At 37.6% G+C, this 26,185-nt stretch overlaps 1 protein-coding gene across 8 annotated transcripts in view; it reads right to left on the reverse strand.

The window, feature by feature from the left end:
- The window catches only part of FAT1 (FAT atypical cadherin 1), a 112,462-nt gene that overhangs the window by 9,512 nt on the left and 76,765 nt on the right, over positions 1-26,185 (reverse strand). For all 8 annotated transcript variants that reach the window (XR_010389053.1, XM_064511069.1, XM_064511068.1 and 5 more), the window contains exons 9-22: positions 25,975-26,185; positions 19,108-23,175; positions 18,328-18,524; positions 16,841-16,994; positions 15,178-15,411; positions 13,505-13,894; positions 11,917-12,131; positions 11,357-11,494; positions 10,900-11,043; positions 8,530-8,727; positions 2,906-3,707; positions 1,848-1,976; positions 1,575-1,738; positions 485-947 (exon numbers count right to left, since the gene is read on the reverse strand). Coding sequence is in view for 7 of the 8 variants with exons in the window: in XM_064511069.1 (XP_064367139.1) it covers positions 485-947; positions 1,575-1,738; positions 1,848-1,976; positions 2,906-3,707; positions 8,530-8,727; positions 10,900-11,043; positions 11,357-11,494; positions 11,917-12,131; positions 13,505-13,894; positions 15,178-15,411; positions 16,841-16,994; positions 18,328-18,524; positions 19,108-23,175; positions 25,975-26,185 (7,507 nt within the window). In the remaining variant the exon portion in view is untranslated. The remainder of the gene's footprint in view (positions 1-484; positions 948-1,574; positions 1,739-1,847; positions 1,977-2,905; positions 3,708-8,529; positions 8,728-10,899; positions 11,044-11,356; positions 11,495-11,916; positions 12,132-13,504; positions 13,895-15,177; positions 15,412-16,840; positions 16,995-18,327; positions 18,525-19,107; positions 23,176-25,974) is intronic.

Below are 26,185 nucleotides of genomic sequence, written 5' to 3' on the forward strand. Positions count from 1 at the left end.
TTTTTGAAAGGCATGCATGGCTTTACTAGTTAAAGAAAAGAGGAAAAGCACTCCCTGTCCACCTACCTGTTTAAATAGGGGGAGGATGGGAAGAAATAGATAACATCTCATTAGAAGACAAAGGAAGAAAACTTAAGTTTTTTGTGAGATCGATTCTTCCATTTCTCTCACAAAACTCAAGCTTGTCAGAATGTTTTCATAATTTTTGAAGAGAGACTCTAAATTAGAGTCTTCTGGATGGACTTCAGGTGTTAATACCAAAGATTAAATTTTTGTTTTTCCTGAGGTGCACTGTCTGCTTCATATCCCAAAGAACTGAGCCTGGAAGGCAGGCAGACACAGCCCTCCTACCTGCTTAATAACCAGCCTTCTACAACTTTCTGGAAAAGGAAGAGTAATTCAGAAGGCTGTTTTGTCCCTCCAGGGCAGGTAAGTTGGAATGCAGCTTAGAAAACTAACAGCAGAAGAATACGGCAGAGCTTACCTCCATTTGACAATGCATTGCAGATGCCTCCATTCTGACATGGACTGCTTGCACAACCTTCTGTGGTAGTCAGTAAACACCCAGGAGCCACATCTACAGATTCTTCCATGTGTGCATAATTTTGTGGTTTGCTGTTTAGAGGTAGTTCTTGTCCATTAAGTACAATAGAATCCATGCACCCTCTGAAACCATTGCTAACCTGAGGACTCCTGCCATGTCTTGTGCCTTGCTGCCGAATATGACCACCGAAAAACACATGATTATCCAGGTTTAGTGTCCGAAGCGTACCGGGAGCGGTACCAGATGCAGTATGCACTCTATCCAAAACAAGTCGTGCATAATTTCCGTCCACTTCAAGAGAAACTGAATGCCACTGGCCATCATTAATCTGAATGCTCTGAACGGAGACAATCCCTGGCCCACTGCCACAATCAAATTTATATTGCAGCCTTCCATGGTGAATCTACAGAGGAAAACATCATCATCAGCAAATGGACCACACACTTAGGAGAGTCCCTGTGAAAAAACAAAACTGTAAAATACTGATGTCTATAAAAGTTTGTTTGCTGGTGGTGTTCATAAAGAGCAGTTTAGTAATATTGTATTGCAAACATTTACAGTGATTGTGATTCATTGTACACAGTTCTTTTAATTAAAATGTATACCTGGTATGTTTCTTCTCTAGTAGAGGAAGTCACAGATCATCAACAAAAGATTATAGTACTTAGAGATGTAGCCTTCCCCTTCTGTGATCTCTTTAAGTGACTAACGTCTCAAATATTTTAAGTGTTTTCTGTATGGACTTACAGACTGCTCATACTTTACAGTAAATAATTTATGCAAGCACCTCTAAAGTCTGTATTTAAAATTGCTTTTTTAATTAAAGAAAACTAATTCCTTTTATGCACTAAAAAAATTCAGTAGAAGTTTGCCAACTGGATGCGTAACAAACTCTACTTTGAAGGCAATACTCAATTAGAGTTCTGCCAAAATGGTATGATTAAATGCTTTAAATTGGCATTAAAAATAACGAGGTCGATGGTAACAATAACACAGGAGGAGATCTATGAAGTGGGAGATCTTAATATACCTCTAGGATACTGTAGTCTGTTCCTCGAGCATACATAACAACCGCGTGAGCAGAGTAAGTTCTAAGCCTCATTGTCAGCTTCATTTCCTCTTTGTTCTCATTTTCCATGAGGCGATATTTCACATAGCTGCTCCCAGTAAATGTCACAGCAGATCCTGCCGATGCTTAAGAAGACAGAGAAGCATGAAACAGATCAACACAGGACTGGAACCAAACTTATCTTTGGAAAATAGTATGGTTTTATGCAGAGCATTTCGGAGTTACGTTTCTCACCAGGACATTGTCCAGCTTTGCTGTCATGGCAAACACAGGTGTATCCTTCCTTTGGATCTCCTAGACATTCAGTGCCTTCAGGGCATGGGTTTCCTTCACACACACTATTCACTACAGGGCACCTCCCTTCTGTAAAATGAAATACATTATTTCTCTTCTGCTGGCAGTAATGGTATTTTGTGGAGGGGGACACTTAAGCACAGTAGCTAAAGCAAAATAATCATCGGTTACATCAAACCAAATGATATTCCTAAATATCAGACAACAAGAAAGTGAATTGACAGTTAGTGAACATGACTGGCAAAAATACAGACTAGAAAAATGGTACATATAGTGACTGCTGGTAATATTTATCTTGAACGTAAATATACTTGAACAATTCAACTGGTACAATTTAGAAACTGCTGCTGTGGTTTAAGCTTTGCCATTACTATCATTTACCATAAAAAAATCCAAGTAGATATTAAACATAAGGAAAGAGCATCAGGGAGAAGAGGAGATGAGTGTGTGTTTGTTTGACATAGAAAAGGAACTGGCTTTAAAACTTTACTTAAGATGTGATAATTCACCAATAATATTACTTAATGATAAAAAAAATATTTTCCTAAGAACCAAAGACCAATTAATCATCTGTATACTTCTATATATATTTAATATATGTTCATTTCCCAGTTCGAGGTGTCATTCCCTGCCAAGTCTGAAAGCCATATGGGATATTCCTCTAAGCAGAAACCAGGAAATATCCGGGTGCTTTGCAAGAACTTTGTGCATAGAAGACTGCAAATGGCTGACAACTTAGAACAGGCAACAAAAAAGGAAATTCTTTCATGACATGGAAAATGAAAGCATAACAACTATAAAACAATCCCCTTACATAGGTTTATATTAGGTAAACTCTTAAAATGAGGTCGTGAGACAAGAACTATTCTTTACTCCAAATACAGTGAGGCAAATGTTACAGGACATTCTTCAATTTTTTCCTATAACATTACTTTTCCACTATATATTATGGCTATGTAAAACCAGGACATTCTTTTGAAGGATACTGCTTTCCTTACCTTTACAAAGGCAAACTGCTGTTCTGTGATGACGTGGAGTGACAAAACTCAGCCTGGCTGTGCTGTGAGTTGACATGATGTTCTCATCCACTGTTACTTTTTCTTCACAAAATTTCAAAGGACAGTCTAGGCCTGCACAAAGCTTATGGAAAACATCAATTATCCGGACACCCAAGATCTCCTCTAGGTCAGCCACAGAAGAGTTTATCTTGTGGAGCAAAATTCTCATTGGGTGCTGAGAGCTGCCAGATTTTTCAATATTCAGCAGGACGTCAAGGTTTGAAGGAGGATCAGAAGGCTGCAAACTAACAATCTGGATGTCATTTCTCCTCACACCCAAGATGTTTCTTAAAGCTCGTTGGAAATTGCGCCAGTAATCACCAATGAATTCTTCAGGAGCAAGGTTTGCAAAGCGTATTGCAATGCTGTGATTTAGCAAATCTTGTGTGATTTGTCTGATATGCACAGTAATATCAGCTGCAGTTGTAAATTTTCCATCTGTAACAGTGACATTTAGGAGGTATTGTCCTACATCTAATTTTTTATGCGCTATTAGTTTGCCACCAGTACTGGAAACAGAGAACAGGGATTCCATTTTGGGGTCCAGACTGTACGTCAAAGTATCATAAACATCTTGATCAGTTGCATGAACTTTTCCAATGACACCACCGGAATATTCTTCCCCAAAGGCTGTAATAAAGATTTCTAGTGGTAGAATGGCTGGAGAATAAATGCTTTCCTCAATAACTCTAATATCAATGTAAGTCAAAGATGACAACTGTGGTTTTCCATTGTCTGCCACCTAATGGAAGATGAGGATAGAGTTAGATTTTTGTTTTATCTCATCAAATTCTACTGTAAATATTTGTATTGTATGCAGTAGTATTGTATACTTCTTCTAAAAAAAGTACTTTAGAAAATGTCATAAATATAGGTCCTGACACAGAGTTAATATTGAAAATTTAGAAAGCTTATATAGGTGCAGACAAACAAGTTTTCACATCTTTCAAGATTCAATGGCTACAGTGTTCTTAATACCTGGAAATGCAAGGAAGCCTAACACTTCTAGCAAATACAGAGAAAATGCACAGTAGCTGATTTCAGACAGCAGATGGTGCTTCAAGCTTTTTTAAATTTCAAGCATGGGAACACATTACAAAGTCAAAATGACTCACGCACTAGAAATTTACAACATGCTTCACCACAGTCATTAGGAGATGGCCTGTTAAAGATGATTTAAAATGCAGTATGCCAAACTACTTCAAAAGGAAAACAGTCCATATAGAAAGTTACAATTAATTATGCTGTCTTTCATGATTTGTGATCATGGAGAGGGGGAAAAAGAAAAAACAAAACCCACCAACCTGTAATGGTATTTGCTTCAGACAATTAAAGTAACTATCTTTGACAGAATCAGCCTGTCTACTTCAATTTCAAAGCCTTTTTAAACATGTTGTCCCCTGTCCTCCACCCTTTTTTGACAAAAGGGCACATTGTCATCATATGAAGAGAGGACAAAAGTAGAAGAGGACAGCCTTCCCTCCTCCTTCTGTCCACTTTATTTTTCTCCTTCTCAGTTCTTGTTTCCCTTCTACCTCTCTAGAAGAGAGCTCTTTCCCAGCTGTTGAAAGCGAGACTAAAAGAAAGGGGAAAGAAGTATAGGAGCAGAGGACAGAGGGGATGCAGGACTGAAAAGGTAGAGGATATCCAGCACTGTTTGAAAGATTTTCTAACTTTACTATGACTACTGGTAGTCTGTACAGTTGCAGATCTATACAAAGAAGCTCCTTTGAGTTTTCCTAGAAATTTAAACAAAAGAGAAAAACTCCTGGCACATGATTATCTCTGGATGTGCATATAATTGTAGCATGTCTCACAGTATTACGTGAATTTACCACTAACTCCAAAAGACAAGCATGGTTGGAAACTTGACCTCTAGTAACCCAAACTCAAATAGGAGACAGAGAGCGCGCTCTAGTTTGCAAAGTTTTGTTTTGCCTAGATTACTGTCTGGAAACAAGACAAGGCAGGGAATTTAGCTACAGAAGAAATGCCCAAGGAAAACAAGAAAATGATTAAAACAAACAGGCAAAGAAAGTCTAACAATTGGACAGCAAGTAGGAAAGAAGAGCTCCAAGAGAAAAGTGGAGATATTTAAAAATCTGCTGTGATTTTAAACTAAAGACTTAGAGTGGCACAAAAGGCTGTATGACTCATAGCTGAAGATTTTGCACACTAATGCTGTGAGACGTTTGTTAATGGATAATCTATTTCCTTTGTAGAGAAAGAAAGAAAATGTGAGTGGCATGCACATGTAGGTGGCTATTGAGGAAAAAAAAAAATCCTTATTTCCACTAAAAAGACAAAAGTAAAGTTAAGGAAAGGTTCATGTCCAGGGACTGCCAGTTAAATTGTGGGGGTTTTTTTGGTAACAACATACAAGTTGCCTCTCATACAAGTTGCCTTTTTTGGGGGGGGGGGGGCGGGGTAGAGGCAGTGGGGGTAGCTTAAGAGCTCTGCCTCACAACCCCTTCGGAAATCAACTAGAGGTGAAAGCAACAACAACAAAAAACCAACAAAACCTATACTATATATATCACGAGATCAGACATGACCACTAACTTGTGAGGTGTAAGAAAAAAGTGAAGAAATGAAAATTATTGAAAACATAAAAAGATGCCTTCCTACAACCTTTGAAAATCTTTCTTTTAAGTGAAGAGGAAAAGAATATTGTTCTAAGGAAATCATGTACCTATTTTTAATGTGTATCATTGAAACTGAAGTCTTGTGATATGGAAATGTTAGTTTTAGTCTCAGATGCCTTCATGTAAGGTGCTTCTGTGAGTCAGGATAGTAGTGAATTATAGCACCGTGACTATTTGAAAAAGCTATCATAATAAATAATGATAAATGGCAATTAAAAGACAGTGACATATTTCCAGAATCTAGGCAGGGAACTTGTAAATCAAAGGATTAGACAGGTAAAAAATATTAGGAGTGGTTGATACAGCGCGTGCACGCACACACGCACAAAAGGTATGACATACATTCTGCTTTCATGATATATGATCTCTGAAAAGCTTTTGTTCTAAATGAGTAAATTTCTTTTAAGATGCAAGTTCAGCTACCGGGTGCCATTAGAATACCCCTTTTTCATTCCCTAGGAAAAAACAGTTTTCAAGTGCTGTGCTAAAGATGAGACAGCTGAAGTAATCACAGCTGATTACAGGGCAAGGAAGGGTCAAAGGAGCAGCTAACTCATGACATATGACAAAGACATTATCACAGTTTACACAGAACAGAAATAATTTGAGGTGTGTGCATTCAAAGGGGGAGGGGGGGGGAGAGGGGGGGAGGGGGGGGAGGGGGGGAGGGGGGGAGGGGGGGGGAGAGAGGGGACGGGGGAGAGAGGGGACGGAGAGAGGGGACGGAGAGAGGGGACGGAGAGAGGGGACGGAGAGAGGGGACGGAGAGAGGGGACGAGAGAGGGGGGGAGAGAGGGGGGGAGAGAGGGGGGGAGAGAGGGGGGGAGAGAGGGGGGGAGAGGGGGGGAGAGAGGGGGGGAGAGAGGGGGGGAGAGAGGGGGGGGGAGAGGGGGGGGAGAGAGGGGGGGAGAGAGGGGGGGGAGAGGGGGGGGAGAGGGGGGGGAGGGGGGGGAGAGGGGGGGGGAGGGGGGGGGAGAGGGGGGGAGAGGGGGGGAGAGGGGGGGAGAGGGGGGGAGAGGGGGGGAGAGGGGGGGGAGAGAGGGGGGGGAGAGAGGGGGGGGAGAGAGGGGGGGGAGAGAGGGGGGGGAGAGAGGGGGGGAGAGAGGGGGGGAGAGAGGGGGGGAGAGAGGGGGGAGAGAGGGGGGGAGAGAGGGGGGAGAGAGGGGGGAGAGAGGGGGGGGAGAGGGGGGGAGAGGGGGGGGAGAGGGGGGAGGGGGGGGGAGGGGGGGAGGGAGGGGGGGGAGGGGGGGGGAGAGGGGGGGAGAGAGGGGGGAGGAGGGGGGAGAGAGGGGGGGAGAGGGGGGGAGAGAGGGGGGGGAGAGGGGGGGGAGAGGGGGGGGAGAGGGGGGGGAGAGGGGGGGGGAGAGGGGGGGGGAGAGGGGGGGGGAGAGAGGGGGGGAGAGAGGGGGGGGAGAGGGGGGGGAGAGAGGGGGGGGAGAGAGGGGGGGGAGAGAGGGGGGGAGAGGGGGGGGGGAGGGGGGGGGGGAGAGGGGGAGAGGGGGGGGAGAGGGGGGGGAGAGGGGGGGGAGAGGGGGGGGAGAGGGGGGGGGAGAGGGGGGGGGAGAGGGGGGGGGAGAGGGGGGGGAGAGAGGGGGGGGAGAGAGGGGGGGGAGGGGGGGGGGGAGAGGGGGGGAATCTTTCCATAAAGGAAAGAGAGAGATTTCATGTTAATATGCCATGATTATTAACCCTGCATGGACAGAATTCAGTATACACTGGCACAACATTACTGATCTAAAATTCTGCATGTGCATGTTTACTCAGAACTTATTTGCAATATTATGCAAGAGAATGGTTTGGAGATTGAAAGATAAATTCTTGTAGGCCATGTAAACTCATGTAAAAATGAAGGTGATTTTTTTTCTTCTTTCTTTTTTTTTTTTTTTAATAAAACACAAATCTGGAAGTGAAGTTTAAGAATTAAGGCCAACTATTTTTAGCCTTCCCACCTTGAGTCCACTGTTCACAGCCACTTAGTTTATAAATGAATTAGAAAGAATAAGATTAAAAAATACAGTAGTTTGAACTTTTCTTAGGATAGGGTAAAAAAGGACTGGTTTTTCTGTTTGTTTCTTTTTTGTTTTGTTTTTTTTTTTAAGAGAACTTAGCTAGGTACTCTGTAGTATGACTGATTTTGAGACATGGTCTATTCTGCACAAGAATGACACATATAGGCATGTAATAGCCTTTCAGGGTTATTTTGCAGTTCTGTGCTGTGTCTGAATCTCAGCCATACAGGTACTGCACTGTCTGTGAGACTCAGACATGAAAACTAAATGCTATAACAAAGTTCCACTGACATTGGTTTTCCAAACGTAAAAAAGTAAGTTTGCAGTTCCCGTGAAAAAGGAGGCTGTGCTACAGAAAAATATTTCAGTACTGCCATGCTGTTCAACTTTTAATATCTGTGTTTCTGCTGTATCAGTGTAGACCAGCTTATAGCTTCAGGAGTCAAAGCGATAGTGGTAAAAAAAAAAAAAAAAAAAAAAAAAAAAAAAAAAAAAAAGGGAAGCTTGCAGCCAACAGAAGGTGGCTCAAAGGGCCTATAGCCATACTGGCTTTTCCAGGTAGATGCCAGAGTGTAACAAAATGTATAGTAGTCTGAAAAATACACTGCACATGACAGGCAAAGTGGCTTATCAAGAACACTCACCCTTTTCACTTATTCTTACAATAAGTTTAAGTAAGCTCACTTTTACATCTGTGTACATTTCCATTTAAATCAGTGGACTTTGCCTCTGAAGCTGTCACCACAAGGAACATGCCTCAAATCACTGCTTGGAACGCCAGGATCTCGCAATGCAAAGACAAGGGGTTGTCCTCCAAGTAACAGGAAAAGGCAGTGGGTTGGGAGTGCTTGGGAAAGTTAACTAATACTTACACTAATAGCACAAAACATCCAGAGGTAGCGTACCCTACCTTAACGTGAAGCAAGTAGTGATCTCTCACTTTGCGATTCAGTGCAGCAGTTGTTGTCAGCACTCCCTGCTGGTTAATCTGAAAAGTGCTCTCTTCATTTCCACTCAGGATGGTGAAGAGAAAAGGAGGGCCATTGTGAGAAGAATCCTTGTCCGTGACTACTAACTGCAGCACACTGAATCCAATAGGCTTATTTTCCTATAAATAATACAATCACAATGGTTTTGTTATAATTAGAGATATAGCTTGACGCTGATTTCTTTCTTACAACTGGAAAAAAAATATTAAAATCAAATTACTGTCAAACCAGTTAACCAGTATGAGTGAAATACAAATGACAATATTATTTAAGGAAAATACTACTCTATGGGAATAATGATGAAAATAGTAAAAGGCAGTATATTTTTTAAACTTTGTCTTACATTTTGTTAAAGTAGCTCAGCCTTGAAACTTTTTATTTTCCACCATTGGTCTGAAATAGGGTTACAATAGATTAATTACTGAGTCATCATAGATTTCAAATTTAGCTAAAATACTTGTTAAGAATAATCCAATGCCTTTGTTGGGAAGACTAGAAAAAAACATACTCCTCCATCTGACTCCCATGTCCTTAATTAGTGTTCTGACTACAGCCACAGTCTAGTTAAGACATGAAAAGCAGATTTTAAAATTTATTTCACAAAACCTCTTCAAGTTTTCATTCTGTGGATGCCAGAGGTTTCACAGACACTTCATAAATGTAGGTTATCCTGTATCTGATATACCCCCCCAACACTCATAATATTTTTCCCAAAACATTCATGTTGCACTGTATTGACCACATTTTTTTAACATTTTAAAATGTTAAAACATTTTTTATTTACATATTTATTTACATACATATTTAACATTTTAAAATGTTAAAAAAGAAAAAAGAAAAAACAGTGTTATTGTGAAGTACAGTGATAATAAAATGCTATCCTTTCACAGTCGCACACACTGCTAATAACAAGCATACTCCCTGTTCTTGGGAGAGCATGTAGGTAAACTTCTGCAAAATTAATTACCAGGTCTTGCAGCTGAAGTGCTTCCCCAGAAAAACAGACAAGGGCTATCATTTAAAAATGGAAATATTTACATTTGGATATCTAAAGTATTTTGATTTTCATAATAGTCAAATACATTTCCAACTATGTCCAAATGTGCATCCCCAATGTATCACGAGGCGTGCACTGACATTCTCGGCTACCCTCATAGTGGGACAGGCTGATATGAATGAACAATAAAACACAAGATTTTCCTTCTTAATTTTGCGAGACAAACATTACAGACTTAGGTTATATAGTCTACAGTTTCAGGGGATACTTTAATTAAACATTCACTTCAAGAGAGATTATGATTGGGGAAAGCAAAGTACCATTGACAACACATACAAAAATGTGTGTGTTTTTTTTTTTAAAGCAAGATCCACCGTACGTTGCTTGCATACTCTGTTGGTGGGGTAGAGATGAATCACCATCCTCACCCTCTTTTGGAAAGCTACCTTTACAAAGCACTTGCATGGTCTCAAAGAAAAGATATGTTAGGATGGCACAGTGCAGCAATAACATTGCCTGATCCTAAGTATTTCTCTGTTGGCCAAGGCCAGGCACCAGTGACAGGACCCGAGGGACTGAAATAATTTACATTATTAGCATAAAGGTTTTAATACAATTCCTTTGTTTCCTTCCATTTATTCTGTACTGGATTCAGGATGACAGGATGAACAGAACTTCTCCTCTGCTATCTTTGCTTTGGCAGACAGGTGTCTGAATCAGGCCATCGCTTGCCAGCTATTCGAGAATCTGGTGCCTAAGGTGCAAAATTTGTCAAAGGATTGGTATGTAGCAATATGAAGTACTATTCCTGCTTCAACTGCTTCTGATACCAGAGGAGGCCAATATGAATCAAATCCTGAACTATGTGCCACAGTGCAGAATACTTGCTTACAGTAGCAGGCAGATAAAGCATCTTTTTCTAAGCAGTAACTCTAAGGTTAACAAAATAGCAAGACTATTAGGTATTTTAACCTAGCTGCACGATGTTAAGCACATTATAAACACAAATGCAATACATATGTGCACACACACAAAAACTACATCCATAAAAGGAACACACACTCCTTGCAACATAAGTTTCTAAATAGACCGCACAATATGGATTTTGTAACCCTTACACTTAATTCAGACAAGCAGTCCCACTGACAACCTTGAGTAATAAAAAAAATACAGAAAAATAAAATTGAAGCATTAGGCTTATCATAGCTTGCCTACTTCTTCAAGTCAAAATTAAGACTCAAGTAATGTTACTAATTTGATTACTAAAACTTCATTGTCTATATTTAAGGTTTACCTGGATGATGACACTATAGTTTCCTTTTGAGAACACTGGAGGATTGTCATTTACATCAGAAACATCAATATTAACTGTAGTCGTGTTAAGTCTGGGTGGGTTTCCATTATCTGAAGCTTGAACTGTCAAGGTGTATCCTGAAATCTAAAAATAAATTAAAAAGAAAAAAATCCACAGCTTCACTATGGAACAAAGAAACAGTAACAAATTCAGCTTTTCTTTTAAGAAAGAAATATTTTTGTGCAAACCCCCAATAAGGCTTAAGTTTATATACATATATCACTCCAAATATGACCCCTGTCCTCAGCACTGCCATAAATAGTTGCTTTCACTTTGTTGTGGTTATATTAATTTTGGAATATCTGAAATGGTATTTTACAAGTATCATCCAAAAAAGTGGTGGTTTTCAATTATAACTAAATTAATCCCAACTGTTCAGAAAATATCAAAAACTTACTTTTTCTCTGTCTAAAGGTTTAGTCACTTTTATTTCACCCCTCGTAGGGTCAATTGTAAAAGGATTTCCCTGATTGCCGTTTATAATCGAGTAGTGAATGTGGTTGTTTGAAGGTCCATCAGCATCATCCGCCATAACCTATGGGATATTATAGTCTCATTTAAAACAGATCTAGACAGACACTATCATGTTTCAAGTAAACTCATTCTGAAGACAAGCCCAGCTGTTTCAGGTGTAATAAAGTTACAGAGCTCTTGGGAGAAACATCATAATATTCAGCACATACCAACATCACCTAAACTCATTTCCTGAATTCCTTCTGAAAATGAAGTCACATTCTCATGAGGCGAATACAAATATACCACACAATATCATGCACTTTCCCATAGCACATCACGTCCCTGGTTCTGAAACTTTTTCAAAAAAAATTTCAATTCACTCAGTGGCAGATTTCTCTATTCATTTATGCCTATCTTCAAATTAATATTTATTCTTCCAAGACTGAAAGCATGATAGTCAAAACAGAACATTTCAAGGGAAAAAAAGATGATAATACATACTGTAATGACTGACTGTTCAAGGACAGCATCTTCACTGATTACTGCAGTATAAGTGTCTTGGCTAAACACTGGAGTATTGTCATTAATATCTGTGACATTAATATTCACTGTTACAACATCACTTAATGAAGGTGTGCCTCCATCTGTGGCTTCTACTGTCAAGTAATACTCATGGGAAATTTCATAATCCAGGTTCTCAATGACAAAAATGGCTCCTACAAGGGAAAGAAAAAAAAAAAATCAATCTCAAACAGAAATTCTGCTATTACTGTAGTATTAAATATTACAGGTTTTGAGTTTGTCTGATAAATAAGCAGCTTCTTCAGGACTTGATTCATCACTGTAAAGACAGAGCTACCCAGTGATATAATGAGGCTTTACACATAAAAGTAAAAAGTTTGGAAGTTCCTGCCATTACCATACAAGACTCGCACTTTAAAATTACTTAGATCACATTTTTTTTCATTAAAAAAAAAGAAAAATTAAAAAAAGTTTGGAAAAGTTGAAAATTGAAAATCAATTTTCAATTAATCAAATATATGAAATGACCTTTAACTTCACTTTCCTTGCAGCCAGCATTAATGTTTAGCAGAGGAGTACACAGAGGTAATAGCAAAACTGTCTGACCATGGATTTTGATTGACTGAAAAATTTCAGTTAAAAATGTGACTTTTTTTAACTGAATAGTTAAGATAGTGCAGTCCCTAACAAACATGCTAATCTACTGCCGGAAGACTCTTTCTCTGAATATCCTTCTCCTCCTTTCAAATATGTGAAGCAGCCAAACGGTCAAGGTACGTCTATAGTACCAGCATGCACACTGGAAAGAATAGTAGGAAGACTTATTTCAATTACACTGGCATAATTAACTATTATGAACTTTTGAGTAGAAATCTTATTTTAAAAAAAAAAAATCTTTACCTCAAATTTTACCTAAAAAAGACCTATGTAAGAAAAAAAGGCTAGAATAAAGGTGTATATTAACAAAATATTGCCATTAATGGGGTAATATTTTCCAAAGAATCTAAGTGCTTTCTGAAACTAAATCTGATTAACATTCAAGCCTAAAATTTCTGCTGTCATGCTGGACATATGATTGAATAGAATACTCCAATCTTTCTTTAATGCCATATCAAACTCCTCTAGAATTACCATCTTTGTGGACCAATGACTAGTTTTCCTTGCCAATTTAGTTTCTGATCTTTCTTTTACAAAGTCTGGCTACTCATTCCGATTATACATAATGGCTTTTGTGAAAAGACTGTTATGCTTCTATAATTATAGAATTCTTCCATTCCCAGGGTGGGGAACATTTTGGCTAGGAAACCTTTACTCTTATAAAACTAAATAAATCTAACAAAAATAACAAACAGCAGCATTAAAGAAAGCTCTTGTTTCACATTCTATTGCTCTCCTTTGCATACTGGCAAAATGGGTGCATAAAGAGCATCATCAGCTTCACAGCCAGGATGGCTGTATGGGTAACATATATGGATTATATATAATCTATTTGGTTGAATTATTGCAGAGCATATTACAGAACAGTACTCGGTTAGGCTAACATATATTCACAGTTCTATTCTGTTACCTGTTGTGGAATCAATACTGAATTTTCCATGTTCATTCCCACTGACTATTGAGTATGTGATTTCAGCATTGGCTTCAATGTCCCTGCTTGCAGCATAGATCTGGAGAACTTCAGTTCCAACCAAAGTGTCCTCTGATATGCTGGCACTATACTCCCTGTGCTCAAATACAGGTGGATTATCATTTATATCCAAAACAGAAACTATAAGACTACTTGTGGAAGACAGTCTTCTAGGTAAACCTTCATCTGTAGCCTTCAGGGTCAGAGTGTACACAGCTTGCAACTCTCGATCCAAAGGTTTCTCCAACCGAATTATTCCAGAGAATTCATCAATAGAGAACTGGCCTTCTGCAGAGTTCACCAGTGAATAATGGATTTGACGGTTTATCCCTGCATTTTAAAAAGAATTGCAGAGTACGAAAAAACAGTTAAAATACACTAACATAATAGTGGGTCTGATAGCTACAGAAATAAAACGTGCATGTGAAATACTATCATTCATCTTAAAGTAAATTTCAGCAACAGTTAAGAGCTCCTGTCAAAGGCAGAATGATCCCCCAAAAGATGCAATCTGATTAAAAAACAAACAAAGAAATTCTTCATCATACAGATTTTCTGTCACAAAAAACTCAGGAAGCATGGTTCTGTTTCAATCACAGTACTGGCTAACATGAAAATATTAGTAATATAAATTATAACTTCAAAACAACCACATCTGCTTAGCAGGCTTAAAAATAACACTGGAGAATATGAGGGAGTTGGGCTGCATCAAATAACCAGGCTCTATTCCAGTAAGTTTAAGAATCATGTCCCAAAATTAACAGGAACATCATTTCTGGCAAGATTTCTGTATAAAACAAACAAAATCCCCATAATGTTTTGGGCCAAGCATTTTGCTCCTAAGCCTCAAAGACTAGTGAAGTGTGAAAACATCTGACTGTTATCTTCCAACTCAATAACCTAGTTTATCATAGCACAAATGAGGTCCTTTATTTCATGAGGGTGAGGCAATTATTCATATTACTTGATTAAAAAAAGATTCTATATAAAAATCATATACCTTTAAACAAAGACCATATGCTCTTGTGTTCTTCCTTCCAAATACATGAACAAGTCTAAGAACAAATTCTTTCTAATGTCATTTTCAGTTCATGTTCACCCAAATACTTAGAACTAAACAGTGATAATAAAGAGGCAGCAAAATTCTTAATAAGGTTCATATACATAAAGCTATAATTAACCAGGGTTCTCTTTAGGATACTATCATCAACAGCAAGGCTGAGGAGCACACATTCAAAACATGACTTCTATCATCTACAGGGACAGCACTTCAACTTCCTTTTACTCACAGCAGGAGTAAAAGGATGGACTAACTCCATCAGAACATTAACAATTAACTGCACAAAAATGATCCTACATTTTGTCCCTCTCTCTTCCCCATTCTTTTTTGCACTCTCAGGCACAAAAGGTATGTTTCCCAAGCTACTAACACATGAAACTTAGGTGTTACATCATTTAGTAGACCTAAATATATCATTCAGAAGTCTAATCCTGAGAGGTACTGAACATCTGTCAGTTCCACTGAAAGACCTAACATCTCTCAGGATAAGACAAAAATAAACATTACTGTAACTTTGAGACCATGACAGAAGAATTAGTTAAAGAATGCATACCTGCATCTGCATCTGTTGCCTGCACTCTTGTCAAAAGGGTTTTAGGCTCTGTGTTTTCAAATACAGTAATGGAGTAAGGATCAGCTGTAAACTCTGGGGCATTATCATTCACATCTTCCAGAGTCAGAATAATATTAGCCTGGCAGAATCTTCCTCCTCCATCTGTGGCTTTCACTAGAAGATAATAAACTGCTTGCTGCTCACGATCAAGTGGCATTAATGTTTTCAGTTCACCTATAAACAGAGTAACAAATATAAATGGATGCAAGTTGCAAGAATTAAGTGTCCCATAATGATGTGTAGCCTAGCATGCTTTCCTCCTCTAAAATCCCTTTGTACTCAAAAAAGATGAACAACAATTTTCTTTTTGAGGATAATTTCATCAGTGGCTGAGTCAACAGCTGCACTGCACCAATGAGCTCTACTTTGAGCAAAACGTGTCAGTGGCCTGCCTCTTCTGCTTTAAAAGTTTAAATGTTAAAACCCTTCAGCTTTGATTTTAAATCACTCCAAGACTGAAACTAGCTGAAGTAACAGTACTCAATGGTGCAGTGGGTCTGTGTGTATGCATGTGCATATATGCATGCAAGAATCCATCCATGTACACTTAGTTTAAATAATTATGTGTCATGGTGTAAAGAAAATTAAAATATTCAAACTAACAAAATGCAAGGTAAAATGCTATGTATTTTTTTCCTGGGCTATTTGGTTTTGTTCCTTCCACAGTTACTGAGATGACTCTCCTCCTTTAACATGTAGCAATGAATAACAGAGGTACTCACACCATCACATATAACTTGTTGCTGCTGAAAAATCTAAGATTTATTAATGTTATGAACATTATTTCTATTAACATAGAATTTATGAATTTATGTAACAACATGCTACGACAGCAAGTCAGTGAAATCAAAGTTAAAAAAAAATGTGAAATAACATCCTTTTCATTTACTTTGCCACTAAAGTATTCTTATCTTCTTCTCTGTATTCCCACAATATCTTTTTATTTATCAGTTTTTTTTTCCTATATTATTTGCTACTCCCTTATTACTACTTGTTTATTATATCCTGCAGCACACCAAATTTTGGCCTTGGTCATCCAGAAAACATGAATAGCAGGAAAACAAAAAAAATCAAAGAAGTTAAGAGTTCATCTTGATTATATAATAGTTCCAATAAAATTTGAGGCAGCTTTGGTGTATTTCACTATGGAAAGGAAATTTGTTCCTCAGTCTAACCTCAACCCGTTTAATATGCCAAAGCAAATGATGGCAAAGAGAATGTGAATAAAGTCATTTTTAGTTCATAAACTCACTGTGATTGCTATTGACTAATATACTGAATATAAAAAGTACAACATATATAGCATACTTTTATTGCCAGTCACTTTGACATGGAAGTTTCTGGCTTCAGGGCAGTTACTCAATTTATTCTTTAGTTCTTCATATATTAAATACTGACCTTTTTCCTGACCTCTCATCAATGTATTATTAATATTTACATAACAGAAATTCACATTTAAAACAACAGTTATATAATAAACTAACCATTAACACAAAGCTTAAAGTACTGACATTCACGTATGTCTTATGTAATTGTAAAACATTTTATAAAGTGAGGCTCTGACTGCAATTTTGTATAGCCTATAACGTGTTAGAAGTATTACCTGTGTCTGGAGTCAGTCTGAATTTTTCTGCTCCTGTGCCATGCAGTGTATAAGTAATTTCAGCATTGGAACGAATATCTGCATCTGTGGCAGATACCTGTATTATTAGTTTGCCAGGAAGGGCATCCTCAGGAACCGTATCAGTGTACAAAGCCTAAAAGATTTTAAAATAACACTGTAAGATTAAAACATATGGAGTAAGTAGGAGTTGCACAGGGGGAGGGAGAAGAGAATGACAGATGAGAGATTCTGTTTGAATGTTTGGGAACGTGTGAAGTGAACCAGAGGATGAAACACCTGAAAATGATAAGGAGTTGTGTTTTTTCTAATTAATTAGCTCACAGTTAATAAAATACTTGGAAAGGTAATTATTACTGACATTTGCAACCTTATGGACTCTTGAGTGTCAATGCATAGCTACAAACTTTAAATACCTCTAACTGATTAACTAATAAAGACATCCTCACTCTTGGAGTTGTGAAATTTTTTGCAGCTTTGCTTTTTCATCTTCTGGCAAATCATCTTCTCTAGGTCCAACCAAATTTAAAAGAAATCGATGCCTGCCTTTTATACAAAAGGGTTACAGGCTTCCAATTTAAATAACAACTAAAAAAAAAAATCAGAATGTGAAGACATGAAGCACTCTTCTCCAATCATGTTAGGCATGTGAATTACCATAGAAGGACTGGCCCTTATAACTAGAACCAATATTAACCAAGGAATAAAGCTAAAAACATTGATTTACTGATTTGTATTTAGCTACATCTGCTCTTACACGAGTAAGAAACACAGACTGACAGATGAATCAAGTGCTCCCTGTATACTTGAAACTTCCCAGAACAAGAAAAGATTTTGCCTTTCTACCCCAGTAATATCAAATCTATTCAACATGACAAAACATGATGGCTATGAAAAGTCCAAAGGTGCTAAGGAGGAAGGGGGAGGGGGAAAAAAAAAAAAAAAAAAAAAAAAGCTGATTGAAAATTCAGGGCTTTTCTGTGGAGCAATTATACTCCTTGCAGGTTCTGCTTTCCTGTTTTTTTCCTTTTTTTTTTTTTTAAACAGATTACAAATTTTTGGTCTTGTTTACTGTAACCGCAGTGCAGTTTGGCAGTTTTTACAGCTCTTTACCTACTTCAGAAGATAGAAGCACATAAAACTATCATGGCAGCAGCCTAAAACATTTTCTTTTACAAAAGCATGCATTAACACAGGAAAAATGAATTAAATTTGTATCCATGCTCTTCAAATCCCCATCAAATGATGAAATTACATCACTGAATTGTCTCTGGATGTTTTAAATTGCTAAGAAATCTGCCTAAGAAATCACTTTTCTTTTGCAGCGTGTTGTCTTTGTACTACAAAGTATATTTCTGTTACCAGGGAATACCTATTTGTCAGTCCTCTGAGATAGGATTTTAGAGAAAATGAGCTTACATTTTACCTATGAAAGCAGCTGGATATGGAAAGTATAAGATTGGGCCTACCTTTTCACAAACAGGACTGTTATCATTAGCATCAAGGACTTTAACTTCCACCACAGCTTTAGTTGCAAAGGTCCCATCAGTAGCTGTAATATTTAGAAGGTAATTGTCCTTTTCTTCCCTGTCCAGAGGCTTTTTGACATAGACCTTCCATTCATTCTGTATATTTTCAACAGCAAACTGTCCCAAGGGATCACCTCCTGAAATATCAATAGACACATTTCACTAAAGACAAGAGAGAGAACGTTACAATTACTCTTATCAACATTCACTTACAGCTAAAAATAAAAAATCTAAATGCAACCAAGCAGCCACTCCCTGTGGCTCTATATAGAAATATCTTCATTTTTCAGGTAAAAATAGTCAGTGAATACTTAGTGTAGAAATTAATGCAGCATTATCGCTAGTATCATACTAAGACACTTATACTAAATAAGAAAAATATTAAAATATTCTACTGGAAATTAATACTTTATTATTTTATAAAATTTCTTTGGTTCAATCTTTAATGGCATCATTTATTTTTGTGTAAATAGATCTTCCTATGAAATCTGATATATAAGGAGTAAACAACATCTTTAGAAAGACATTTAAGCATGTGTCAAACAAAGCCAAAGATGTGCTTTTGAAAACTCATTTTTTGGTATAATTTTTAATCTTCATTTTAAGACAAAGACATTTTTTTCCTTGCCACTATACAGCTTCAAAATATATATGTTTTCTAATAATTTGAAAGACTGAGTTGTAACTCACAGCATTCTAGGATTACTCAAAAACATTTACCTGTAATGTAATAGGAGACTTGTCTATTGGCTTCTTCTGTATCAGCATCAGTGGTACTTAAGATGGCAATTACCCCACCAGGAGGGTCATCCTCACTGACTGTCCCTTTATATATCTCTGCAGTAAAACGTGGAGGATTGTCATTCACGTCTGTAACAGTAACTTCAACCACAGCCATAGAAGACAGCTGAATTTTTTCACCCCTATCAGATGCAACCACTGTAATTTTGTATTTTTGCCATTTCTCATGGTCGAGCTCTTTAAGAGTGGTTATCCAACCAGTTTCCGAGTTTATGGCAAAAGACTCTAAAATGTCTAGTTCTTGAGAAGGATCTAAGCTGTAAGTAACCTGCCCATTGAGTCCTGAATCTAAATCAGTTCCTTTAACTTGGATGACTCTTGTTCCAGCTGGCATGTTTTCTACAATGAATGCTTCATATGGGTTGGACTCCAAAACTGGTTTATTATCATTTGCATCTTTCACCTGAATGCTTACCTCTACTGAGGAAACAACATTATAGTCTTCATTTGCATACTGTGCTTGCACTGAGAACTGATACCATTTAGTTGTTTCATGATCAAGATTCTTCTCAAGTTTCAATCTTCCAGTTTGTCGATCGATTACAAAAAAATCATCCCTATTGCTTTCAGGAGTGTTCCCTTTAATCAGACGATACACCAAAGTCTGGTTATGCTCTGCTTTGATAACATCTATCTCAGCTCCAATTGGAATGTCTTCAGAAACCGTATAAGAATAGAACGGTTCTGAAAATTTTGGGAGAGGCACTTCTGGTGGGAGTATTCTAGTATAGACAGGAACAATTGACTCCTTTTGGGGGGAACCACCATCCACTGCTCTAACCAAGAAGGTTAGAAACTCATTTTCTAAACCAATTAAGCTTTCTTTTGTAGTAATTACACCAGACAATGGATCAATTTCCAAATTCTCTTTAACACTTTCCGACTCTGCTTCAATAGCATATGTGATGTCTGCATTTGTACCCTCATCAGCATCAGATGCCCAGACTTTAATGACAGAAGTTCCCCTTGGAACATCTGATCCGATATTTACTTCATACTCTACTGCTCGGAACTGAGGAGCATTATCATTGTCATCTGTGAGTATTACATTAACTGTACAGAAAGCAACTCTTCCTCCTGAATCTTTGGCCATTAAGCTTATGGCAATTACTTTTTCTGCTTGTGTTTCACGGTCAAGCTTTTCAGAGGTAAATATCTGCCCTCTCTCATTTGTGTAAAATCTGTCTTTGGCAAAGTCATTTACAATGTGGTAAGTGATGTGGCCATAAGTACCAGAATCTTCATCTGTTGCTTTAACCTCAGTCACCAAAGTATTTAATGGAGCATTTTCAGCTAGTTCAACCTCATACTCATTCTGGCTGAAAACCGGGCTATGCATATTGGCACTGGTTACAATTATGTGGACTTGGGCTGAGCTTCTGAAGACTCCATCAGACACAGACGCATTAAGATTATAATGTGACTTCAGTGTTTGTCTGCGTAGGTTTGAGATGGTGATAATGCCAGTTTTACTATTAATTACAAAATTCATATGGTCATTGCCTGTCAAAATGGAGTATTCCAGCTTGTCAACATCAGACCTATCTGCATCTGAGGCTTGTACACATGTCACAAAATGCCCACGAGGAGCCAGTTCACTAATTTTAGCTTCATAAAGCAACTGGGTAAACAGAGGGGGGTTATCATTGAGATCGGTTACATCAACCGTTACAACAATATCGCTGCTTAACGGCAGCATGCCACCATCTATGGCCCTGACTTGTAATTTGTGCTGTTGAATTTGTTCATAGTCCAAAGTTCTTGCTGTCAGAATGAGTCCAGTGATGCTATCGATCTGGAAGTAGTCATGACTTTCACTATTATCCTCAATCAAGTGATAGGAAATTCCCCTGTTTGTCCCAGAATCAGCATCTGTAGCGCTCACATGTACAACAGATGTTCCAATGACAGATGCCTCAGAAAGGGTCACAGCATAAGACTGCTCTGTAAACACAGGAGGATTATCATTGATGTCTTCCACTATTATGTCTACAAACACATCAGCATGAGCCCCAGTTAGAGAGTCTGTTGCTCGAACACTCAGTTTGTAGGCTGGATGAGATTCAAAATCAAGAGGGGCAACAACATTTACAACTCCAGTGTTGAAGTTGATACTGAACTGACTGAAAGGATCTCCATCCGTGATGCTGTAAAACACCTTAAGTCCTTCTGGGCTGTTTGCTTGTACATGCACAACAGGGCTATGGAGCTGAACGTTTTCTGGTATCTCTGCACTGTAAAAAGGCTTTTCAAAAACTGGCATAGCTTTATTCATAACTGTAATTGGGACTACAACTTCAGCAGTGAAAGCAGGTTCTCCTCCATCTTTTGCCACTACTGTGACCATATACTCCTTATTTAGTGTGTCTGGTTCAAATTTTTTCTTCAGTGAAATTTCTCCAGTGGGATCAATTTGGAAGTGTTCATGATGTTCTTTGAGATAGTAATGCACCTCTCCATTTCTGCCTATATCTTTATCTACAGCAGTGACACGCCGAATAACATGGCCTACTTCAGAGTCTACTTTAACAACAGCGTAATACGGAAGACTGACAAAAACTGGAGCATTATCGTTTACATCTTCCACAGTGACTTTAACCACAACGTGAGCAACAACTGATGGTTTATGCTCCTCTGTCACTTCTATAACCACATCGAAAGATTCTTGCTGTTCACGATCAAATGGTATTCCGGTTGTTGAAAGGACTCCTGAAGTATAGCTTATTTTAAATCTGCTGTCTGGATTTAGAATATGGTAAAACAAAGGCTCATTTATTTGATTCCCTATAGCAGTAACAACAGCTATTGTTTTTGCCTCAGTGGAATTCTCTTGCACTGTTGCAGAGTAAGAACTCTGTGTGAACTTCAGCTGACTTGCTTTGCTTTCTTTCACGTTAATTTTTACAGATGCAGTGCTTGCAAATCTGCCGTCAGATGCTCTAACTGTTAATTCATATCTGCTCCTTAACTGAGTTGTATTTTGTACTGTTATAACTCCACTCTTCGGGTTTATTGAAAATTTTTCTCCAATGTTGCCTTCAATAATGGAATAAATTAATTGTGAAAAAACGCCTGAATCGGCATCAGTGGCATTTACGCTGATGACTTTCACACCTTTGTAGGTTGGAACCAAAATGGATGTCTCATACAACTCTTTCGAAAACACAGGAGGGCAATCATTGATGTCAATTACATAAATAGTAACATTAGCTGCATATTCTGCATACAAACGTGGTATCCCCATATCATGTACTTGCACTGAGAAGTGGAAAATGTTTGTCTCCTCATAGTCCAAACTCATTACAGTCCGAATGGCACCAGTGCTAGAATCAATGGCAAAGTACTTCTGGACAGATGGTTCAACAATGTGATAAACGAGCAAAGCATTTGATTCTTTATCAGCATCTGTAGCTCGAATTACTAATGGAATATTCTTGTCAGTTAGAACCACACTGTTAATTGAAGCTGATTCACTGATGAGTCCTGTATATTCAGCTTGTGTAAAAATTGGTATATTATCATTCTCATCCCGCAGATGCACCAGAACTGTTGCATTAGTGGACAAGCCAGCCATGTTTGTTCCCTGCACAGTTAGTGTGTAAACAGGCAAAGTTTCAAAGTCAAGTAACTTCTGAGAAACAATAACACCCGAGTTTGGGTTGATAGCAAAGGCATCACCTATATTACCATCTCTTATTTCATAAACCACGGAAGACTGACTGTATGCTGTAACCATTCCAACAAAACAACCAATGCTGGCACTTTCACTGATTTCTGTAGAGTACTCCTTGGCTGTGAATTTTGGTGAGGCATTATCAGAAACTGTAACAAATACATGCACAGAAGTCACTTCACTCATTGGAGGATCTCCTTTGTCTGTAGCTTTTACTATCAAGTTGTACTCTTCCTGGTTACTCCGGTCTAACTCTTTTGCAATTTTAATTATACCCAAAATGGGATCTATAAGGAAGGCATTTCCAATATTCCCTGTGAAGAAAAAGAAATGTAATTAAAAAAAGGTATACAAAAATTAAAGAATGATTGTTCATTTAGTCCTAAAATAAAAGGGATCATGTAGAGAGAACATAGGGAACATTATGGATTCTTAATTTTTTCAAAAATGTTCGTTAGCCTCTTTGGAAAGTTTTATGTAATGAATTAGCACTAATTCTAAGTTCACTCGCAGAAATACAGCACTAAGCAAAGTTAGTAAAGCTATCCAAGACTTCAGAATAAATACAAAAATTTGATTCATTTTCAATTAAAAAAATATAATAAAGATGACAAAGTATTTTGTAACTTTCAATACCAAAAAATTATATATATTTTCTTCAAATTAGCAAACAATTACCTTAGTTATTGAGTTAATGTTTAAGACAAATTAAATATCTACTGAAGCTGAAAGAAAATTATATTCAGAAGCTGACATTAGTGGAATAAGGGTTATATTACATGATCTAAAGTAACTAGATTTTTGGGAAAAAAGAAGTGTTATGACACTTTTGATTCTCACTTGTTTATGCAACTATTCTTTAAATCACTGCTTCAAAATTAAAGATCTTTCTGAATTAGATCAGAAGTTATTTCCACCCTAACTTCATATTAGTACACAGATAAGTTATGCCCTGTGATAAAACGTTAGAAAAAATGTATTACCTACTGAATATTACCAGCTGCCACTTGAAAACCATTTGTTTTCAGCTATGTATTTGAAAATGTAAAGAACTACACTGTACATGATATTCAGCTCATGCACTAAAACAGTGCAAGATTTAACATTTTACTCCCTTGAAAATTACATTACATTACTAAAGCCATATTCTCATCATGGAAACATTTACTAAAGACTTCTGAGTTATGCATACAAGTAGGCAGAAGATGTTATCTTTTTTTTTTTTTAGTGCAGGCTCTAAACACTGTGGCATTCTTAGAATATGCCATTACAAATCTCATCAGATATCACAAGTATTTAAGGAATGTTCATTCCATATGCTTAGAACATCAGCTATAATGCTTTAACCTCCCAGTAGATGACAATCCTATAAAACAAACCTAAGAAAGTCTTACATTTACTCCTACAAAAATCTAGAAGAAAGGAAAAGAACAGGGTGTAAATTCATGCCAGACAGCATGCATACACATTTTTTCTTGCAATGCTTTGGTATTCACAAAACATGCACTACTGAATTAGGAAAGGCAAGAGAAAAGTTTCATGAATATTAGTCTCCTGCTTAGTAAAAAGGTTTGCTTTTCTCCAAATAACAGAAAACAAAGATATATTTTAAGCAACTTATCAGACATTTAAATATATTCTCTCTTCAGAGTATCACAATCACAGCTTTGTTTTAATACTGTGTTAAAGTATGCTTTCATATCAAAGTAACACTTTGGGGGGAAAAAAGAAAATATTTACAATAAATAATTCCTTTGTCTTTATAAACTAACTTACAGCAAGGATAAAGAAGCAACGTTTGCCCACATCATCTTGCATGCAACAGTAACTGCATACTTTTTACCTACTGCTGTCTTTAACATATACAGTTTCTTATACTAGAACTTTTATTGTAAAATACTTTCTAACTTCAAAAGAGTAAAGCACATAGCTAACATAACTTAAAGAACACATTCTGGGTTTTTTTCCCAGTTATAGTGGCTAAATAATTCAGGACCTTGCTGATGGCAGACTTGTATCTAGATTTACTGGACCGAAACAAAACTCACTTCCAACTAGTCAATGTCTGGTATGCATCACTACCAGCATCAGTTTGATAAGTCAGTCAGTGCCATCCCATGTTATTCACTATTCAAAGTCACCATCATTTGAATTGCACTGTTACAGGCAAGTTCGGGAAGAAAAAAAAAGGGGGGAGGGAGGGGAAAAAAAAAGAGGAGGGAAGGGGGGGAAAAAAAGGGAGGAGGGGCAAGGTGGAAAAAAGAGCTCATCATCAGTGGCCAGTCTACACAAGGGGTAGAAAATTTTGACAAAGCAAAGGGCAATACTACTGCTACTCAAACCATGACTTATTTTATAAAAATTTACAAGATTTAATCTTTTAATTAGAATAATGAGTTTGTTTAAGGAATTAAAAGAATAGACAAAATGATTTAGAGATCCTTTGAGGTGAAAGATAACCAGCAGCACCTACTGTTCTTCTTTGGCCTGCAATGTGAAAGAAGTTAAATGTCAAATGGACTATTAGAGGATTTCTTATATATTTTATTGAGCTAGACTAGCAGTCCCACTATGTAAAACTAGCCAGAGGGAACCACACAAAGTGAACTCTTCTTTGCTGCAGGTATCAGAAAGCTTAACTTAAACTGTGACTATTTGGTAGCTCTTTCTGCAACAGCATGTAGATATTTAAGTTATTTTTGAGCTTCCTTCTTTCACATTGTACTGCACGTCGCAGGCTCTTACTCTTTTCATCAAATCCTTGCTTTGCCTATGCCACAAAACATAACTTATATCACCAGAACAGAATGCAACTTTAAGATCTAAATTTAATGCTTCCATAACTTCTAATAAACAAATCCTTTTAAGGGTAACCCTTAGTTTTTACTTCAGAAGGGTAATAAATATAGATGAAGGAGATGAATATTAATTATCTAGTCCACAGCAATTTTAAGGTTCTCAGACTATAGCTTAAACACATGACAAAATACAACACAGACATCTGTACTGCCCTCTTTTTCATAGCTTATTTTTCATATGTCTACAGATAAAACAAAACATGACCAACCATCATTATTTTAAAGTAAAATAAAGATTTAAGAATGTCAATATACCTGATTCAATAGAATACACAATTTCTGCATTTTTTCCCTTGTCCTTATCTAAGGCTGAAACCTGAAGCACTGCTGATCCAACAGCTGCTGACTCGTACACCCGTCCTTCATAGGAAGAGCTGGTGAACCATGGAGCATGATCATTCGTGTCACTAACATTAATGATGATCCTAGCATAGTTGCGCTTTACAGGAACATCTTGATCTCGAAC

Source organism: Dromaius novaehollandiae, chromosome 4 (assembly GCF_036370855.1).
Source record: "Dromaius novaehollandiae isolate bDroNov1 chromosome 4, bDroNov1.hap1, whole genome shotgun sequence".
Lineage (NCBI taxonomy): Eukaryota > Metazoa > Chordata > Aves > Casuariiformes > Dromaiidae > Dromaius > Dromaius novaehollandiae.